Here is a 20,661-nt window from a genome sequence, read left to right on the forward strand (position 1 = left end):
AGAGTATACAGGTTCAGGGTTGATTTAACATGTTTCCAGGAAACACAAAGTAGGTACAAGGACAAACACTGACCCTAAGTGTACCCCCAGGGAAAAGAGGGGAGAATGGTGAGACCAGTGTAAATATATTTGCCTTAAACTCACAGGACACAGGAGCAAAAACTAACCTTGAGAATGTCTTCTAAATATCGTATCCATTAACTTTGCTGATAAATTGATCTGCTCCAATTTGTAATGGAGAAGAAAAAGATGCTTGACCAGAATGAGTCTTCTCAGATTAGTATTCTAGTAATGAAGGAAAAAAACCAACAAAGCCCTATAATGTATGTTCACAATGACTAACTTACCTTTGCTTATAAAGAAGCCGTTTTTAATCACCCCTAACATTTTAGGAATAAAAGTTACAACAAAGGCAGGAAGGGCATGGTTGTAGCAAACATCTGCTTAAGCATCCTATATACAAAGACGCTTAAAATACTCTGGATAATATGCTAGGCAGGAAACAAATCAGAATCAGAAAGTGGGGGATAGTGAATCTTTCTGGAAAGAAACTCTTCTAGTTGTTTTCAGGCCAAGGAAAGACCATTTTTCATAAACAATTTTCTGAGTAGATTGTTGAAGCCTAAGGTGTCCATATTCTATCAATTAATTTCTTTGATAAAAGACCTGCACTAGATTCTCAATGTGTTTACTGTTAAAAAAAAATTCAAGGTATAAATCTAGAAATTTGTCTTTTAAAGTCAGTCTTTTCTCCCTTGATACTATTATGTTGCCAATGGTTCTCCCAACAGGATTTATGAAAAAGTTACTGGATACTTGTCATATGGAAAAGGTTTTCAGAAGAGACAAGATACTATTGCTTCCTCCTTATTTTAGTTTATTGGGAAAGGTCTCTTCATGGCAGCCCCCACCACTTCAACAGTTCCGTTCCATGACAGGTGCCAGCTACATACAACATCTGGCTAAAATCCACACTTTTCCAGGGCATCAACCAGTGGTAAAATATAGCTGGTTTGCTATGGCCTGGCCCATTTCTTCTAAGTAAATTGACCTTCATGAGGAATCTTTGCATTCAGAGATAGGGCTAGCTGAGACATCTGCTTAGATGGAGGGCTTTCCTATCCAAACTTTCTTCCTTGTTCTTCCGTAGATGCCCAATGGACACCCAGTCTGCAGGTTTTCCTGCCTACTATCCTCAGTTCTTACTCTAATCAGATTCCCACACTTCCTCACTTCACTTTGTTAGAGAGCCTGCCTGACAAAGGCAGATAAAAAAGAAAACAGGCAACTGGTCTGAATAGAAATTTCTCAGAAAATATATAACAGGCATCCAGTTTATGAAAAAAAATGTGCAACATCACTAATCATTAAATGCAAATCAAAACCATAGTGAGTTATTATCCCATCCCAGTTGGAATGGACATAATCAAAGACAAAAATGAAAAATTCTGATAGGGATGAAGAGACAAATGATACTGTTGGAGGGAAATGGAGATGTAAATTAGTAGATCATGGAAAAGTATGGAGATTCCTCAAAAAGCTAAAAAATATAAACTATATGATAGATATATCTCATATAACCATATGAGTTAGCCATTCTACTCCTGGGAGTAGGATTTCATTTAAAAGGAAACAAAAGTACTTGCACTGCCACACTTATTCACAATAGCACTGTTCATAATAACACCATAGTACCTGGGATCTCGAATTCACCAGGGTTTCCCAACAAATCAGTAATGAAGAACATGGATCATTATACACTGTGGGATATTATTCGGCCATGAAAAGGATGAAATTAGGACTGGATATAGCTCTGTGGCAAAGCACTTGCCCAGCAAGTACAACGTCCTGGGTTCAATCCCCAGGTCTGAAAAAGAAAAGCAACAAGAATGAAATGGAAGGGATTATGTCAATTGAAATAAACAACACAGACAATTATTAGTGCATGTTCTCATATAAGGAGACTAAGAAAGTTTATCGCATAGCAGTCAAGTTGAATGCTAGTCACTAGAAATGAGAAGATGGGATCATTGAAGAGCTAGTTTTCCAGGTATATTGGAGAAGTGTTTTTTCAATACATTTCTAGAAAAAACTGGATATTAATATGTGTAGAAATAAAACTAAACCATATACAAAAATAAACTCAAAATGGATCAAGGATCTAAATGTAAGACCTGAAACTATAAAACTACTAGAAAACAAAAAAGCAGAAACACTTCAAAGCAATGACTTGGCAATATCCCTAGCAGCACAAACAAAAAAGAAAGAATAGACCAATGTGATTAAATCAAATGAGGCAGCTTCTGCCCAGCAAAGGAAACTAAAAGTAGAACTACCAGATGATGAACTACCATAAAATGAACTACCATAATTATTCAGAATGAAGAGACAGCCTAGAAATGGGAGAAAATATTTGAAAACGATTTCTCTGACAAAGGACTAATATCCAAAATACGTAAGTGACCAAAATTCCTCAGTATCATCAAAGCAAATAATTGGCTAACAGCTCTTGTCAGAATTCTGAGTCAGACTTCTTGCCTGTGAGGAACTAACAAATCTCTCTCTAAAAAGGGTTGCTATGCAAAGCAATGGCTTACCATGAAAATGGTTTAGGTAGGCTAGCTTGCTAGAGTGGGAGCTAGTGGTGGGGAGTGGAATTGTGGCAGCAAAATGTCATGGAGGAGGTCTGGCTTCTATCCACCTAGGAGAGAAACAATGCCATGGAAGTTTCTGAAAGAATTTAGTGAGCTCTATTATTCCCCATATATTTATTACTCTCATTCTGTCTTTAGCAGGAAAACTTAAAATGAAGAAAGGCTGAGTCCTAGACAAGTACATGTTCTTTAGGGACAGGGAAATAGCAACAGGACAGGTAGAGATGCTGTCATAGGATCACTCTGAGCAATGTTTGTGTCAAGAAGTGGTTGAAATGAATATATCCCTTAGATAAAAGGTTGAACAGAAAAAAATGTAGGCACAAAAAACAAACAGATTTCATGTATATAACGTTCTAAAAGTAGGCATAAACAATTTATAGTAATCAACTTGAGAATGCTGGTTGCCTTTGAGGGGGCACTGAGTGGGAGGGAGCAGTGCATTCTGGGATGTTTTATATGCTGATCTGAATAAGGGTTACTCAGGAGTACACATGCAGACATCTGTCATTCTGCCTTCCTTAGACTTGTGCACTCTGATGTTTATAACCTATGCCTCAGTACAAAGAAGAAAAACAGTCATCGAAGATGACTCAGGAAGAGACATGGTTATTCATCAGCTAAGATGCCAGGCCTACAAACTTGCCTTTGACCTGGATAAAGATGGACACACTCAATGTTTTCCAGTGAGAGGGCAAATTCCAATACTTACTACATGAAGATGAACAAGAAGTAGCAACCAGTCTTTCAAGACTCATCAGCTACCTCAGTCATTACTCTTTTAAGTTACTGAAGTGGGAACAAACAATTAGGTATCTCTCAGTAAATAAAGTAGTATCAACTCAAAAACTTGAACAGTATATAGTACCAGAATTCTAAGTTCCTTCAAAGAGAAGCATGAAATATGTCCCCTATGCCTAGAATGTTTGGCCTGTAATATCCTAACACATGGCTGAGAGGCTTCATGTAGAATGGGTCTAGTACCTTCTCAAATGTACTAGTGAAAAAATAGATCCAATATTGGGTATGACTGCTTAGAGTCTTTATAGAAATATGTTCTGAATACTGTAATATGGAGAAGTAAAACCTCACAAATACTGCTGTGACAACTGGAAAGTACTAAGGCCTAAACAGCAATTAAAAATCGTATTTTTAAAGCATCCTATTTTGTCTCAAAGTAATAGGTCTGTCAGGCAGATAGAATAAAAACTTGGAACATAATTCTGCAAATGTATATGCTGTTTCATTCCTAAATGTTCTCCAGGAAGATGGGTGTGGGAAACAAGAAAGTCTGATGTAACTGTAGACAAAGGCTTTGTCATTGTTGCCAAGCTCACTTAGTCTTATCTGTGAAAGTGCCCACCTGCAAAAAGTAGCTCCAGTTGAAGCTAAAGTTTTCTTTTTTCTTTTTCTTTTTTTTTTTTTTTGCCAGTCGTGGGGCTTGAGAAGCTAAAGTTTTCTATGCTACTAAGTAAAAGCATGTCCACATGGACATCCCAATTCTGGGCACAACTTTCAAGCTTGATTAGTCATGACTATCTGCCAACGTAGGATGTTAAGGGACACATTTGAGAAATAGGCAATTGAACAGTTTTGGTCTTCTGGATTAAACTTTAACCAATATGGATGTAATGGCAATCTGGACAAGTAACTGGAAAGCATAGAAAGAAAAAGAACAGATTTATATCATTTAAAGGTAAAGTATAGGTGACAAAGAGATGCCTTTTATTTACACATACAAAATAATGTTTTAACAAATGTTTGTGTTTGGCAAGGTAGTGAGTGTGTCACTGCAACTGTTCAGATAGAGGCTGAGCAGATGAACACCTGTTAGGGAGACTGATTGTGATAAAGAGGCAGAAGGAATGCAAACCAACCTCTGCTGGAAGAGGAGCAAGCTGAGGCAATTTAGGGTCCAACAGAATCTTTGTCTATCTAGTAGGTTAGAAGACCATTTTTAGATAGTATGGATTTAGATAGTATGGATGGTTCTGCTGTATCTGCAAGGCCTGGACTTAGCCCAACCCATTATACTTTTCTTTCTGATTTGCTAACGTTAGTTTGAATTTGTTGTCTTTTGAATACAACTTAAATTCTTGGCCAGTACCAATTTGAACCGGGAGGACTGTACTGTAGTCTTAAATATGTTTCTTTAGCTGACAGCGGTCATAGAATTTGGTCCCGGGTAGGTAATGAGTTAATCTCCACAGCTGCCATTAACCAAGGGTGATTCTTCCTGGGAGTAGTGATAATTGTAGACAGCCCCAACCTGAGTGGAGCCTCAGGAAAAAGGCTGCATGTAATTGCTCCCCATTTTGGAAAATTCAGTGTTTTCCAAGTTGACAAATTATCTATAGATATAAGAAAAATGCATGTAATTCTTTCCTGGGGCAAAGAGCAGTTGGGAGCAACAGATCTTGGAATCTACAAAGGAAGGGCCTTTACAGAGTTAGTATTACAGGAGATACATGTCCACATGTACTTTCCTGCTCTCTGATGTTTAAAATTTTGATCTAGTCCTCCATTTCCTCTCTTTTATTCTGGAGTTCCTTTCTTTCAGGTCTCCTGTTCTGGTGTTTCCTCACAAGAATAGGAACTTTTGTCTCCTCATCTTCTTGAATCTGGCACATTTGAGGGCTTCAAGTCAAGCCTGCGCAAAGTGGCAGATGCTGTGAGGGTATGGAATCTGGGTCATGGATTAGGCTTGGAATCTGATTCTTTTACTTATTGGATACTTATTTGGATATGTGATGTCTTTGCTTCAGTTTTCTCATCTAAAAAAACTTGGGAGTAATGATAACTACCACACAAGGTTGCCATGAGAATTAAATGAAGGAGAAATAGGGAGAGTCACAGGTATATGGGAGCACCCACTTAATCATGTCATTGTTGTTAGGACTGTTGGGGTAATGCTGTGAGTAAGGACAGAGGTCATTGTTTCTATACTGTGTTGTTTTTCCCTCTGATGAATCTAAGCAACAGAACTTTTCACCAAAGGGAATTAACATCATAGGCAGGAAGATTTCTTCCCACCAGGCCTTAGTTTCTGTCCTTTGAAAACCAACAACCCAGGCAAATGCTATGACACACTTGCCTTTTCTCTGGGCTCCTACCTTGGACTTTCTTCCTTTGGCTTCACTAGCTCATTTTCTTAGAAAAAGAGAAAGAACAAAAGTGTCCTGGAAATCAAATGAAACCCAGCTTTTTAGGAAAGGGTTAGATTTTAAAGACATTTGGATGGAAGGTCACTTCTTGTTCTTCAGGGTGGGGGTTGGTGCATGACTTATGATTTTGCACATAAGGACATTTTAAAGTTTTTTTCATTTTATTATCTTCAGTGTACAAAGTAGTTGCCATTTAACAAAGCAGTTGATATACAAACATCTTGATCAATGTCACAACTTGTGTATGTGTGGTGAGGGTTGAACTCTGGGTCTGTACATTGTTCCTGAGTTCTTTTTGCTCAAGACTAGAGCTCTACAACTTCGAGCCACTTCTGGTTTTCTGGTGGTTAACTAGAGATAGGAGTCTCATAGACTTTCCTGCATAGGTTGGCTTTCCTAAGTAGCTAGGATTACAGGCATGAGCCGCCATGCCTGGCAATGTCACCACTTTCAACAATCTCACCTCTCTCTCCCAACCCACTCCTTTTGCGTTTCTTAATTTTATAGGGTATACATTGGATTCTTGACTGCATTCTTTCCCTCTTCTCTTCATTCCTGAACCCCTCTCTCCTTGACCCTCTTCTACCCCTTTCAAGTACCTGCTTTCTGGTGCTAATTTTGTTGAACTCTGCCCTTGCTTTTCTAAGGAATTACACTATTTGAGTTCTCTCTTGAATCTACCATATTTAATACATTTGTATATATTTGCATACCACACAACACTTTTATTTACACTAATGCTAACTTCCATGCTTGAGGGGAAACAAGTAACCTTTGTCTCTCTCTGGGTCTGATTTCATTTAGTATTTTTTCCAGGTCTTTCCATTTCTTTACACACAATACAATACCATTCTTTCTAATGCACACTGTCCCCAAAGCCAAACTTCGAAAAGAAGCCAACTCGGTAGCAATTACCAAGACACCTTGAGATTGATAGATGGCTTCACCAGAGCTTTTTAACAATGTTTCTTTACACCTTCCACACCCTTATGTGTTTTAGAAAAAAAAAAATATATATATATATTTACAATTTTCAGGAGTATGTGTACTTCATGAAGAAATTCTGGCTTAAAAAAGTAATAACTAGAAAAAAAAAAGACATCCCTGTGGGAACGTCTTTGAAAACAGACACCAGTACTTTAGATTTTTAGAATAAAAATCATCCGTGACCCGGAGCTGTCTGCTGTCACGACGTGACCGGTCACTTAGCCCACGTGATGCTCGCCCCCGGCGCCTCCGGGGTCGCAGCCAGCCGCCAGGGTCCGTCCGCAGGGTGGGGCCAGCCGTGGGTCCCGCCCGCTCCACCTCCCCGAACTGTCCCGCCTCGCTCGCGCTCAATCTGCCCCCAAAGAAACCCTCAGCAATCCCTCCGCAGCGAGTCACGTCCCTCACCACCCGGAACGGAGGGGGCGGGGCCCCAGGCGCGCCCACGCCTAGCCAGGCGCGGCCCCGCCTGTCCGACCCCACCTCCCGCGGAGACGCGCCCGCCGCCCCTCGGGCGGAGACGCGCCCGCGAAAGCGCGCGCCCGCGAGCCCCGGCGCCATTTTGGATTCGGCATCTGAGCGGTGGGGAGAGAGGACCGACGCGTTGGCCGCCGTGCGCTGAGGGAAGTCTTTGGCGGGGGACGGGGAGCGCCAGGGCCCGGACGCCGACAGCGCAGGACCGAGGAGAGCTTCTTCCCCGGGCAGCCGCAGCCGCCAAGGTGGAGCCGCGTCGGCGCCCGCCGCGGGACCAGCGTCTCGGATGCGGGCGGAGCGCGGGGGGCCGAGGCGGCGGGAGCGCGAAGCGGGGGCCCCGGGGGGCCTCATGTGAGAGCCGCGGGACCAGCCGCCGCCGTCCCCGGAGGTCGGGGAGGTGCGTGGGGGAAGCCGCCCCCGGCAGCAGGTAACGGCGGAGGGGCCGGGCCGGAGCCCGCGGAGAGCCGGGCTGCGGAGGTGGGGTGGGGCCGCGGGGGCCGGCGGGGGGCGGGCCGCGGGGGCCGGCGGGGGGCGGGCGGGTCGCGCGGCGGGAGCGGAGCCCAGGGGGCGGGGCTCTGGTGGGCCGCCCCTCCGGAACCCCCGCGGGACGCGGGCGCGGCCCTAGACCTTGGAACCGGCTTGGGGGCGTTGCCCCGCCGTGGCCGCTGCACAACATGTCAACAAGGCGGGGTGCGCGTGCGGGGCGGCGGCGCGCTCGGGCGGCGCGCGCGCGCAGGTAGCCGGGCAGAGATGGGGGTGTGGGGTGGACACACCGTGCGGTAGCAACACAAAGCGCAGTTCCGCGGCCGGGGCGCCGGGGAAATGTCAGGGAAAGCCCGGCCCCGGAGGCGGCGCCTCGGGAGGGGACGCTCCCCCCGCCCCCCGCCCGCCGCGTAGCCCAGTGGAAAACTTGGTCAACTTCTGGTGAGCGGCCTCCTTAGGCCTCTTCCGTGAGAGTCCGCGTGAGGCCTGCGCAGCCTGTTGGGCAGCCAGGGGTCGGGGACACTGCCCAGCCCTGGGCTAGCCCGCATCGCCAAGCTAAGAGGAGAAAAATAGTCTTTTCTTGTTGTTAATGGTGTCGAATCGATTGGCCAAATGAAAGGTTTTTTTCTTTTCTTCTTTCTGTTATCCCTCATCTATTTATAAAAATACCATCCCCTTCTAGAAATTATCAGTGACCATTGGGAGTTAACTGTCTTGAGACGACTTCTATTATTGTATCCTTATATTCCAGCCAAAGAATGCGTTGTTGATGTTTATATTAATTAAACAGAACACCATGAAATTAATCTGAATCAGGAACTTTAGTATTAAGTACACACTTAAAAAAAACTTCATGTATGCCGAGTGTAGGTAAATGTGCCCAAGACAGTGAGAGACACCCAGATTAGTGTACTCTTCAATTAATGATCAAGTTGACCACGCCCCTCAGATTTGTGGAATGCTAACTCAAGCTCACTGATTCCCTGAGTTGCTCAACTGGTCTGTACTCTTTCTCTGTTATTTGCATTTTGGCACTTGACAATAATAACCAAAAGCCCTTGCTGCCATAGTCGCATTATTTAGGACCTGAAACACTGCATGAAGTTCAACCAGCCCTGGAAGCCTGGTTTTGGTTTATTCATATAGAAGTATTGACCTGCTTGATCCTCACTCAAATATAGAATGTATACACTAAGAGATTAAAAAGTCCATTGATGGAAAAATTTTTGTGTACAGGCCCATGCTGGCGCTTGAACTCAAGGCCTAGGCACTGTCCCTTACCTGTTTTACTCAAAGATGGTGCTTACCATCGAGTCACACATCCAGGTCTTGCTTTTTACTCGTTAATTGGAGATAAGAGTCTCTGGGACTTTTCTACTGGAATGGCTTCCAACCATGATTTTCAGATCTCAGCCTGCTGTTGAGTAGGTAGGATTAGAGGCATGAGTCACCTGCACCCAGCCTAAATTATTTAACTTTCTGTACAGCAGAGCTGCATGTGTAGATATTATAAAATACTTATGAAAGCATTGGAAGTTTTTGCATAAATGAGACTAAATTGGACAAAATGTGTTTTAAATTATTTGTCAGTGTGGGACTTGAACTCGGGGCCTGGGGACTGTCCCTTATCTTTTTTTGTTGAAGGCTAGCACTCTAACCACTTTGAGCCACAGCTCTACTTCCTGTTTTTGGTGATTAATTGCAGGTAAGAGTATCATGGACTTTCCTGCCCAGGCTGACTGCTCAGTCTAGCTTTGAACCATGATCCTCAGATCTTAGCTTTCTGAGTAGCAAGGATTATAGACGTTGAGCGAGGGTAGCAAAATATTTGTTCGTTGACCCAGTTGTACTTGCTAAAATTAAAGTAAATCTTCAAGATAAGTTGAAGCAGAAAAATGGGTCATAATGACTTTCTGTCTCAACTTTTAGTGGAACATTATTATTAGAATTTTATGTTAAAACACGGCACTGTATTATTTTTTCCTTAATACTTTGAAAAACTATTGAGTTAAGTTTCAATTTTTCATAAAAGTACCCTGTTGATGTCATGTCTGTCATGCTGTTTCCTCTCTTCCTTTTCCCCTGCTTGGTAGATTTACAGCACCTTATTCAGTTAAAATTAGACACAATGAGGAATAGTCCCCTGCTTCACAGCCCAGTGGAATACTTGGTCAGCTTTTGGTGAGCAGCCACAAACCTGCTCTAGTATCATTGTTCACCTTTTGTTGTGTGCTTCAATGACTTTGACATTGGACTCCATTTCTAAACTAGAGTTCAATAGTCTGTCCTTTCAAAAGCCCTCATATTTGATTTCTCATAAGAACCCTTAATCTTAATATCCTATATTAGAAACTGAAACACAGGACAGTCTTGTAATTTGCTCAAAGCCATAAAACCAGTGAGAAGTAGGGCAGAATTTAGATCCAAGCCCAAGTTTTGTTTTGTTTTGTTTGTTGTTGGTTGTGGGGCTTGAACTCTGGGCCTGAATGCTGTCCCTCAGCTCTACAGCTCCAGGGAAGCACTCTACTGCTTGAGCTACAATGCCACTTCCATAGATTCAAGTCCAAGTAAAGATGATTTTACAAAGAAACAAACTGAATGAAGGTAGTAAGAATATACATACGACCACTACACATAGTGGTCTTTCAGAAACATATAATGGGGAAAATGTCTAACAGTAAGTGATGAGAAGAGAAGCCCTATTGCTAGAACAAACGCATTGTCAGAGCTGTGTTTGCTTCTCTTTTCTTTCTTTCTTGTTTTTGTTTTTTTCTTTTTTCTGTTACTAGTGATCAAATCCAAGTCTGGAGCATCTACAAATACTTTACCTCTGGACTACACCTCCAGCCTAGGTATACTTGAAATAAGCAGAAGTTAGTAATTTCTATCAGTAGTACATATTACAGGCTATTCAGTGTGGAAAATAATTGGCTGCTTAATTCATACCCTTTCTCGTGGTTCTTGGGGAATATGGTCTGTTTTGAATTCAAGAACACAGCAGGAATTTTAAAATGATTTTAATAAACTATTAGAAAGTATAGCTGTATTTTCCTGTGTATTCATTTTGGTTGACTATAACTTTTAAGATGTAATGGTTTCGTTTTAAAATCATAGGTAATACAAGTGTAAATGTTTTAAAAAAAAAGAAACATCTACCAGAAATGGTTGGTCTCCAGTGGTGTTTTTTTATTTTATTTTGATAATTCTTAAAAATCACCGGTCTAGTTCTTTGTACATAGTTGTGTTTCAATATACAAATACACATCCATGGGCCGGGAAGGTGGCTTAGTGGTAGAGTGCTTGCCTTCCATGCATGAGGTCCTGGGTTTGATTCCTCAGAACCACATAAGCAGAAAAAGCTGGAAGTGGCACTGTAGCTCAAGTGATAGAGTGTTAGCCTTGAGCTGAAGAGCTGAGGGGCAGCACCCAGGCCCAGAATTCAGGCCCCACAACCACCACCACCAACAAAACCAAACAAATACACATCCAATGACAGAAAAATGAATTTGATTTCATTGCTGTTATAATGAAAATGGTTCATTTTTCCAAGTAGGATGAAACGAGGAGGAAGAGATAGTGACCATAATTCATCTGAAGAAGGTACTGCAGAAAAATCAAAAAAACTGAGGACTACAAATGAGCATTCTCAGACTTGCGATTGGGGCAATCTGCTTCAGGACATTATTCTCCAAGTATTTAAGTATTTGCCTCTTCTTGACCGGGCTCATGCCTCACAAGTTTGCCGCAACTGGAATCAGGTATTTCACATGCCTGACTTGTGGAGGTGTTTTGAATTTGAACTGAATCAGCCAGCTACATCTTACTTAAAAGCTACACATCCAGAGCTGATTAAACAGATAATTAAAAGACATTCAAACCATCTACAGTACGTCAGCTTCAAGGTAATACTTTTAACATCTTCTCTTAAGAAATAAAGCAATTTTAGTGTTTTTGATCTCACTGCTAAGAGATCTTCAAATCTATAGGTGGCATAAAAAATTTAAAAGACTTAGTTTGATATGTTTCAGAGAAAAATAGAAAGGATGCATGGAAATACACCATAGGAACTGCTGCTTTTCTTTGCTGTAAGGGGCAACTTGGAACTGATATAATGTTGAGGTAAAATTGAGGTGGCCTTTCAAGATATCTAGAAAGCACAGCTTTGTATGTATGTATATGAGTACAGAGACTTCAATGTCCTTTTAGAAACAGTGAAATATGGGCAGGCTTACTGAAGCTATTGAGACAGGCATCACATTTTTAAGCAAATCAAGTGACACTTATAAGTACGTGTTGAAAAGTGAGGTGTGCCAAGGGTGGTGATACATCTGTAATCCAAACCTTCAGTAAGCTAAGGCCAGCTTGGGCTTTGCAGTAGAACCCTTGTTTCAGATAAAGTAAAACAATTTTTTTCAATCACCAAGGAAAAATAAGATATCGATACCTGATTTACCGATATGTATCAGTTGTTAAAAGGGCAGAATTAGATTTAGATAAAGCAGTGGTTCTTAACCTACAACTTCATATCATAACTTAAACACTCATCTTCTTTTCAAGAATGTCATTTCCTCTTAGGTGGACCTTGTGTCCTAGGAGAAGATGAGGCTTGGTAATGGGAATGGTTGAGCGGACTGTGGCAATGTTCCCAAATACATAAAAGCATTTTGGATATTAGAGGTGTGGATTGTCAAGTATAGCCCCACCCCACTGCCACCCCGGAAATAAAAAAAAGCCAAGTTAAATTTGAGTTTCAGATATTTTTTTAGTAGAGTACTGGTCGTTCTCAAACTTGATGTGCAATAAATAGAATCACCTACAGGGCATATAAAGACAAAGGTTGTTGGGGCTCACTCTTGATTCGGAAATGGTGCTGTGTGGCTCAAGCAGTACAGCGCTTGCCTTAAGCTGAAGATCTCGCCTGGAGTTCAAGCCCCATGACCGACCAAAAAAAAAAAAGTTGGATTCACATGGTCTGGATGTGCATGAGACTTTGTGCTTCTTAAATTCTTTGGTGAATTTGATGTTGCTAGTCCAGAGATCACATTTTAAGAACCTAATTGTAATATAAATTAGTATATTTGTTTTTACCTAGCTGTTCGCTGTAATATGATTTTTAGTTTAGGGAACAGCTAACTTTTCCTTTGGGGGGTTGGGAATTATTTTTATCCTTTTTTTTCTCCATAATTCCTCTTTCTAGTGGTGTTTCAGCAGAGGAATGTGTAATGTGTGATAGCAGAGCTACTTTAAACAATTTTTTGGTTCAGATTTGTACTTGATTAGTGAACATTGTTACTTTGCTAAATTATTTCCATTAAAAATTTTAATTATGAGTCCAAATTGTGGTTTGTCTAAACATTATGAATAGCCATTAATGTCTTGAAATGCTTTAACATATGCACTGTATTTGATCTATTATTTGATCTACCAAATACAGTTTTCACACTACAAATTGCTTTATTCCCTTAGTTTATACAGTTGTCTTAGTTGTTTCAACACTAAATATATAATAGTGAAAAAGCTATCTTGACAATTGCACTTATAATTTCTCAGGAGCATTTAAGCCTGAAGTTGTAGGAGCTGCATAATTAAAAGAATGTTCTTTAAAATATAATGGAGCGAAGAAACAGTGTTTTTTTTGCTTTTGTAAAGTGAAGCTATATCAAAGAAATGTAAATATGTGCATCAGTAAAGATGTTTTCTTTTCTAAGGTGGACAGCAGCAAAGAATCAGCTGAAGCAGCTTGTGATATATTATCACAACTTGTGAATTGCTCTTTAAAAACACTTGGACTTATTTCAACTGCTCGGCCAAGCTTTATGGATTTACCAAAGGTATCTGCTCGTTACTGAGAATCCAGTTAAAGCCTAAATATTTCTTATATGGATAATGAGAGTTTAAGAAAAGTAGCATGTGTAATGGAAAGCCAATTATGAGAATGTTAACATAGTATTTTCAGAATAATTTTTAAAATCACTTTGTGTATCTTCATTGGTAATATTAAAGAGAAAATTGATTTGCAGATTTTCTAGAAAGGGCTAAAAGAAAGCAAAACAGAACAAACATTAGAAAAAGGGGAGTGTAGATACTCCTTTTTAGCTTGTAGAACAGATTGGTGAGGTTAGAATCAAAGAAGAGAATATTAATATTGAAGGCAGACGTAATCTACTAAATAAATTTCTGGCAAGTGTTCTGTAAAGATTTATTTTTGAACAAAGTATTGCCTGGCTTTTAACTCTATATTTCAAGAATATATATTTTGTGAAGAATTAATTGCTAAATTCACATGTATGTTCTAACATGATCTTTTACACAATTGGAGATAGTTTTACTCTTAACAGCTTATCTCTTAAAATAGAAAAATGAAATTAAGTATTTATAGATAACATACATATATTTAGGTACATACATATAACATACACATACATAATATCTGTATGCTAAGGATAGATAATAATTTGAAGCATTTTTCAGCATATACCTCAAGATACTTCAGTCAGGCACTGGTGGCTCACACCTGTAATCCTAGCTACTCAGGAGGTTGAGATCGGAGGATCGAGGTTCAAAGCCAGCCTGGGCAAGAAAGTCCATGAGACTCTTTTATCTCCAATTAACCACCAGAAAACTGGAAGTGGTGCTGTGGCTCAAGTGGTAGAGTGCTAGCCTTGAGCTGAAGAGCTGAGGGACAGTGCCCAGGCCCAGAGTTCAAGCCCTACAACCAACAACAACAACAAAAAATTTTTTTTGAACTCTGGGCCTGGGTGCTGTCCCTCAGCTCTTCAGCTCAAGGTGAATACTCCACCACTCGAGCCACAACACCACATCCGGTTTTCTGGTGATTAATTGGAGAAAAAGAGTCTCATGGACTTTCCTGCCCAGGCTGGCTTTGCGTGGCAATCCTCCAATCTCAGTCTCAAGAGTAATGAACAAGTGTTAGCCAATGGCACCCGGCTAAAACAAAAAAATTATGTGTATCTGTCTATACATACACACTTCAGAAAATACCTGATCGTTTAATTTACTAGTGTGATTCAGGAAGGAGTATTATTAACTTGTATGTAATACCTGAGTGTTCTTATTGAATAGCAAAACCTTTTTTTCAAAGGTCTTTAATGTTTTAAAAGTTTCATTAAATTTGTAGATTTTTAGATAAAAATATTTGTTTCGTAGACTAAGGGAAACACAAGAAAATCTGCTCATTTTAACACTTTAATTGTGCATAAATTTTAGTTTTAGTCCAAATTGAGTGATTCCAATTCTCCCTCCCTCAGATAGTCTAGATGATTTGAATCATAATGCTCTACATGATTTGTATGTACCACCTTCAAGTATCACATCTGAAAGGAAATGTTCTGAGTTGATATTCTGTGTGACCATCATAGTTAAATGCATGTATTTCACATATAACCTAATTTAAGATACAGAGTATTAAAAGTATATGGAACAGGGGGCTGGGAAGGTGGCTCAGTGGTAGAGTGCTTGCCTTGCATGCATGAGGCCCTGGGTTCAATTCCTCAGCACCACATAAGCAGAAAAAGCTGGAAGTGGTGCTGTGGCTCAAGTGGTAGAGCACTAGCCTTAAGCTGAAGAGCTGAGGGACAGTGCCTAGGCCCAGAGTTCAGGCACCATGACTGGCAAAAAAAAAAAAAAAAAGTATATGGAACATAGTTTTTTGTCTTAATTTGGAGTTACTGTACTATCATGTGTAATACTAATTTGAGAATTCTAGCTGGGACTGCTTCTTTATTACATAGGCCTAGGTTGATTCTATTCAAATTAAGTAGACATATTCAAATTAAATAGAACACTTGCAGAGATTATAATTTTATTTAAATATAATTTTAGCAGTTTTAAAATCAATTTTTAGTTATAGCTAAATTAGTTATAGCTTTTGAGTTGATTGACTTAGTAATTTTTAGTGATTGTGTCAGTAGTTACTGCTATTCTAATAGTCATTAGTATTTGGGGCACTGGTACAAATAAGATTTCCATTGTTGGTTGGCTGTGTTTAATTTTTTTCAGGGCAGTGCAGTACTAGGATTTGAAGTCAGAGCCTTGTGCTTACTAGAAAGCCTACAACTAGAACCACACATATAGTTTCCAGACGTGATGAAGTGTCCAGAGATTCTTATTCTGAATTGCAGCATTACAGTGATTTAAGTGACATGCTGAAAATTAAAATTAATTTTTCTCCCACAAGTAAAAGGACTTATCCCAGAGATGGTAGTTAGTGACTTTTTTTTTTTTTTGGCCATACTTCCATTAACAGAGTGCAGGGTGTTATTTAACAGTTTTGAAATTTATCACTAGAATTCAGATGAACCATACTAGGGAATGTTTTGTTCATTTCTAAAAAAATTATTTCAAAAAATTGAAACAGTATTTTCATGTTTTTGCTTTCCAGTCTCACTTTATCTCTGCACTGACAGTTGTGTTTGTAAACTCCAAATCCCTGTCCTCGCTCAAGATAGATGATACCCCAGTAGATGATCCATCCCTCAAAGTGCTAGTGGCCAACAACAGTGATACGCTCAAGTTGCTAAAAATGAGCAGCTGTCCTCATGTTTCTCCAGCAGGTATGTTGTGTTTTTTTTGTTTTCCAGACACATTTTAATAAAATACATTGACTTGTTCATCAAATAAAATAAACCTCAATAGTTATGTTAACTTGCAGATTTGTTTGCACTGTTTTATCTCTTCTGCTTAGACACTGACTTGCAGCTTATTTTCCAGTTATTTTATTTGGCATGTGCAAGAAAATCAGTAATTGGGATGGGGGGCACCTAGGGCCATATATACATTTTTGTAAAGGAAATATCCATAGTGTTCCAGCTGGAACTAGGAAATCTTAGAGTAATTCAAGATGCTTAGGAAAGAGGTTGTTTGTAAAGGTCTAGGCAGGGTTAAGAGAAAAATACCAAGGAATAGTGCAAGGTCTTAGGGTTATTCCTATTGTTTCCAGTAGGCTGATGGTTCTTTTGCTCCATTTGGATAGAAATTATAAATAGTAAAGTGTAGATTGGGAGAATAGTGTGTTGAGGCCAGCTGGACAAAACATTTAGCAACTCCCATCTCATCTCAGTAAGTCAGAAGTGTTAGTACAAGCCTTTGATCCTAGATATGTTGGAGCCAAAGATAGGATTGTGGTCTTGAGACTGGCCCTGGGCAAAATATGCCATCTTCCTGGTTCAAGTAATAGAGCATTTGCCTAGCAAGCAAGAGTCACAGAGTTCAAATTGCTGGAAATAGGCAATAAATAAGGCACCCATACTTGCTTTACTGTGATAAATCATACTTGCTTATAGCATATTTTTAAGATGGCAGTTATTAATAAATGATTTTTTGACATGATAAATGGACTTTATTAGGATTTAGAGTTGGTTTCAATTTTTTATTTTGGTTGGTTGTGGAGCTTGAACGTGGGGGCCTGGGTACTGTCCTTGAGCTCTTTTTGCTCAAGGCCAGTGCTCTACCACTTTGAGCCACAGTGCCACCTGTGATTTTCAGGTGGTTAATTGGAGATAAGACTCTTATGGACTTTTCTACCTAGGCTGGCTTTGGACCATAATACTCAGAGTTCAGCCTCCTGGTAGATAGGATTACAGGCATGAGCCACCAACACCAGGCAGTTTCAATTTTTTATAATGAAAGTGATTTAAAATGTTTGTGACTCACCTTCTGCTAATTTAACATCACAACTGAATTAAATTGCATAGTTGTTTTTGTTTTTTGTGTCACTTCTGGGGTTTGAACTCAGAGCCTGGACACTGTCCCTGAGCTTTTTTGCTTAAGGCTAGTGCTCTTCACTTAAGCCACAACTACACTTCTGGCATTTGGTCGTTAATTGAAGATAAAAAACTCACATACTTTCTTGCCTGTTCTGGCTTTGAACTGTTATTCTCAGATCTCAGCTTCCTGAGTAGCTAGGATTACAGGCATAAGAGCTACTGGAACCTATCTATTGCATTATTATATGAAAATGGAAATAAAGCAAAATCTGTGAGGTGTGCACTTATATTTTTTAACAGATTAATTTGTAAAGAAGCTTATAAATAATGAGATTTTTTTTTTTTCTTCCAAGGTATCCTTTGTGTGGCTGATCAGTGTCATGGCTTACGAGAACTGGCCCTGAACTATCACTTATTAAGTGATGAGTTGCTACTTGCTCTATCTTCTGAAAAACACGTTCGCTTAGAACATTTGCGCATTGATGTGGTCAGTGAGAACCCTGGACAGACACACTTCCATAGTATTCAGAAGAGCAGCTGGGATGCTTTCATCAAACATTCACCCAAAGTCAATTTAGTGATGTATTTTTTCTTATATGAAGAGGAATTTGACCCATTCTTTCGTTATGAAATACCTGCCACTCACCTTTACTTTGGGAGATCAGTAAGCAAAGATGTACTAGGCCGAGTAGGAATGACATGCCCTAGGCTAGTTGAACTAGTAGTGTGTGCTAATGGATTACGACCCCTTGATGAAGAGTTAATTCGCATTGCAGAACGTTGCAAAAACTTGTCAGCTATTGGACTTGGGGAATGTGAAGTGTCATGTAGCGCCTTTGTTGAGTTTGTGAAGATGTGTGGTGGCCGCCTGTCTCAGTTATCTATTATGGAAGAAGTATTAATTCCTGACCAAAAGTATAGCTTGGAGCAGATTCATTGGGAAGTTTCTAAGCATCTTGGAAGGGTATGGTTTCCAGACATGATGCCCACTTGGTAAGGACCTCATGATGTACAGCATAATGAATAGCACCCTAATGTCAAGCAAATGTATTATAGTAAAAGTTTGCTGTAGTTCGAATATAATTCTATTCTTTTGTAGCACAGAAATTTGATATCTTAAATATACTGGTATGTTTGTTGGAAGACCTACAAATCAGTTAGGGTCAGTAAACTCCATCTGTTTCTTTAGCGTAATAGTCAAATCTGAATTTCGTTTTTAAATGTGGTTTCATATTTGAAAGTAATAACCAGTTACAAAGATTGAACAGTCATAATCTGAAAGAAATGCAACCTATGTATTATAATATCTTAGAAGTGAGTACTAATAAGTTTTCTGAAATGTTCTCTATGCATTTTTTAAAAAATGTAAACTTGACATGTTAGGGTTTTCAGTTATAAATACACCTGTTATAAGGTGTTTAATATAGCTCAGAAAAGTGAGCATTTTGTGAGAAAAACTTAGCTTATATTGTATCTATTGGAAAAGATTAGTTGAATGTTTTCTAATGTTATACAGTTATTTAAAAAGTACAGAGGTTTATATAGCTAATTGGAACCTTTAGAAAACTGATGTCACACAATGGTTATTATAGAAGGATAGTATGGAGCCAAGATCAAATTAAGAGAAAGTAATTGGAATAGAAGGCAGTATTTAGCTTTGTATAAACATTTAGGTTTCCTCTAATCTGCTAAACCATGTAAGTTCTTTTCTCTGATCTGTTACTATGTATATGACACTTTATTGTATGTAAAGTAAGGAATGGGTAACCAGTTTTCTTATATTTTATCTTTGTTTAAACTAGTTTTTAAGTATTACATAATAATTAAAATTAAAATCTTATCTACTTTTAAAAAAAGCCAAATTGAGATAATTAAAGTTAGAACTTTAAAATGTTTATAAATCGTTTCTATGAAAAAATTAGTCTCCAGTCAATTTTAGTGATGGCTCATTTTTCCATTTTGGAATTACATAGTTATCTAAATAGAACTTTAAAAAAAAAAACAAAAAAAAATTGGAACACCTGTATAGTTCATTATAAACAGAAAATTAAAATGAGGTTAAAGTTTTTAGTTATATTTTTGAGGTCAGTATTGCAGTGAATTGGAAAATTTTAATAGAAAAATGTCTACAGTTTTGTGATTAAGTTGGCTCAAACTGATAACATTGTTTAATGTAGGCAACATTTTGTATTTCCCTCATATGAATAAAGGAAAACCCTTGCATTCATTTTATAGTCTGTACATATAGAGTACTAAGTTTTGGTCTATATTTAGAGGTTTTTTTAGATATTATATATAATTTGGTTCTCAGAACTAGTATTAGTAGATATTACTCTTCTAAGGGAAATAGAAGTGATGTTAATGTATTCCAGTGGAATATATTAATGCTTGATATGGCTCTCTTTAGTAGTGTGACTTTTAGAAAGTATCTTGCTAATTAAATGGAAGCTAACAATCTTAAAATAGATGGCTTTCCTAACAATAAGAATTTCCAGGCTCCTGTGGCTCATGTCACAGGAGACCTGGAAGCTTGAGGTTCAAAGTCAGTCAGGGCAGAAAAGTGTGAGACTCCTATCTTATTAAGCAGCAACATACCTGACTGGAGCCATGACTCAAGTCAGAGTTCCAGCTATAAGCTATCAAGCTGCATGAAAGTGAGGCATTGAGTTCAAGCCCCTGTACTGGCACCAAAAAAATTAAAAAAGAAAAAAGGAAAAAAAATAAGGTAATAATGGTTTTACATACATGATTTATGCTTTTCAAAAATGATGGTATATTCTTTCAGCTGCACAGAAATGAGAAAAAGGCTGCACTTGAAAATTAAGTGCAATTATGGTATTTCCCCTTATAAATAGTAAAAAAAAAAAAAAAACTTTAAAGAAATACTTGTATTAGTGGATGAGTTTTTTTTAAGAACTTTGGAAATGGATTTGACAGTACATATAAATCAGTTCTACTAACCAAAGTTTATTTGAAAATTTACTTTTTGTACAAATTAAATTATATAATGCTTGAAATACTTACATGTCACTTTATAAACAAAATAGCACTTATTTGTTTATATTGTAAAGTATATGTAAAATGCTTTTATCAATTTGAGAATAAAAATAGTTACTATAATATTGTTGCATTATTATAATCTTAACTATGTAACCATATATTCTTTAAAACTAGCTA

At 38.9% G+C, this 20,661-nt stretch overlaps 1 protein-coding gene across 5 annotated transcripts; it reads left to right on the forward strand.

The window, feature by feature from the left end:
- The first annotated feature begins 7,349 nt into the window (after window positions 1–7,349).
- Window positions 7,350–20,594, forward strand: Fbxl3 (F-box and leucine rich repeat protein 3). Of its 5 annotated transcripts, none has more exons than XM_070002794.1 (5): window positions 7,350–7,703; window positions 11,310–11,661; window positions 13,468–13,590; window positions 16,161–16,332; window positions 17,838–20,594. In XM_070002794.1, exons 2-5 carry the CDS (start codon window positions 11,314–11,316, stop codon window positions 18,479–18,481), a joined length of 1,287 nt encoding a protein of 428 aa, XP_069858895.1. In that variant the 5' UTR covers window positions 7,350–7,703; window positions 11,310–11,313; the 3' UTR covers window positions 18,482–20,594. The 5 variants fall into 5 exon arrangements, with proteins under 5 accessions (XP_069858895.1, XP_069858897.1, XP_069858892.1 ...); XM_070002796.1 differs by having other exon boundaries at window positions 11,313–11,661; XM_070002791.1 differs by having other exon boundaries at window positions 7,440–7,521; window positions 11,313–11,661.
- The last annotated feature ends 67 nt before the right edge of the window (window positions 20,595–20,661 follow it).

Source organism: Dipodomys merriami, unplaced genomic scaffold, assembly GCF_024711535.1.
Source record: "Dipodomys merriami isolate MVZ:Mamm:240054 unplaced genomic scaffold, mDipMer1.0.p SCAF_6, whole genome shotgun sequence".
NCBI lineage: Eukaryota > Metazoa > Chordata > Mammalia > Rodentia > Heteromyidae > Dipodomys > Dipodomys merriami.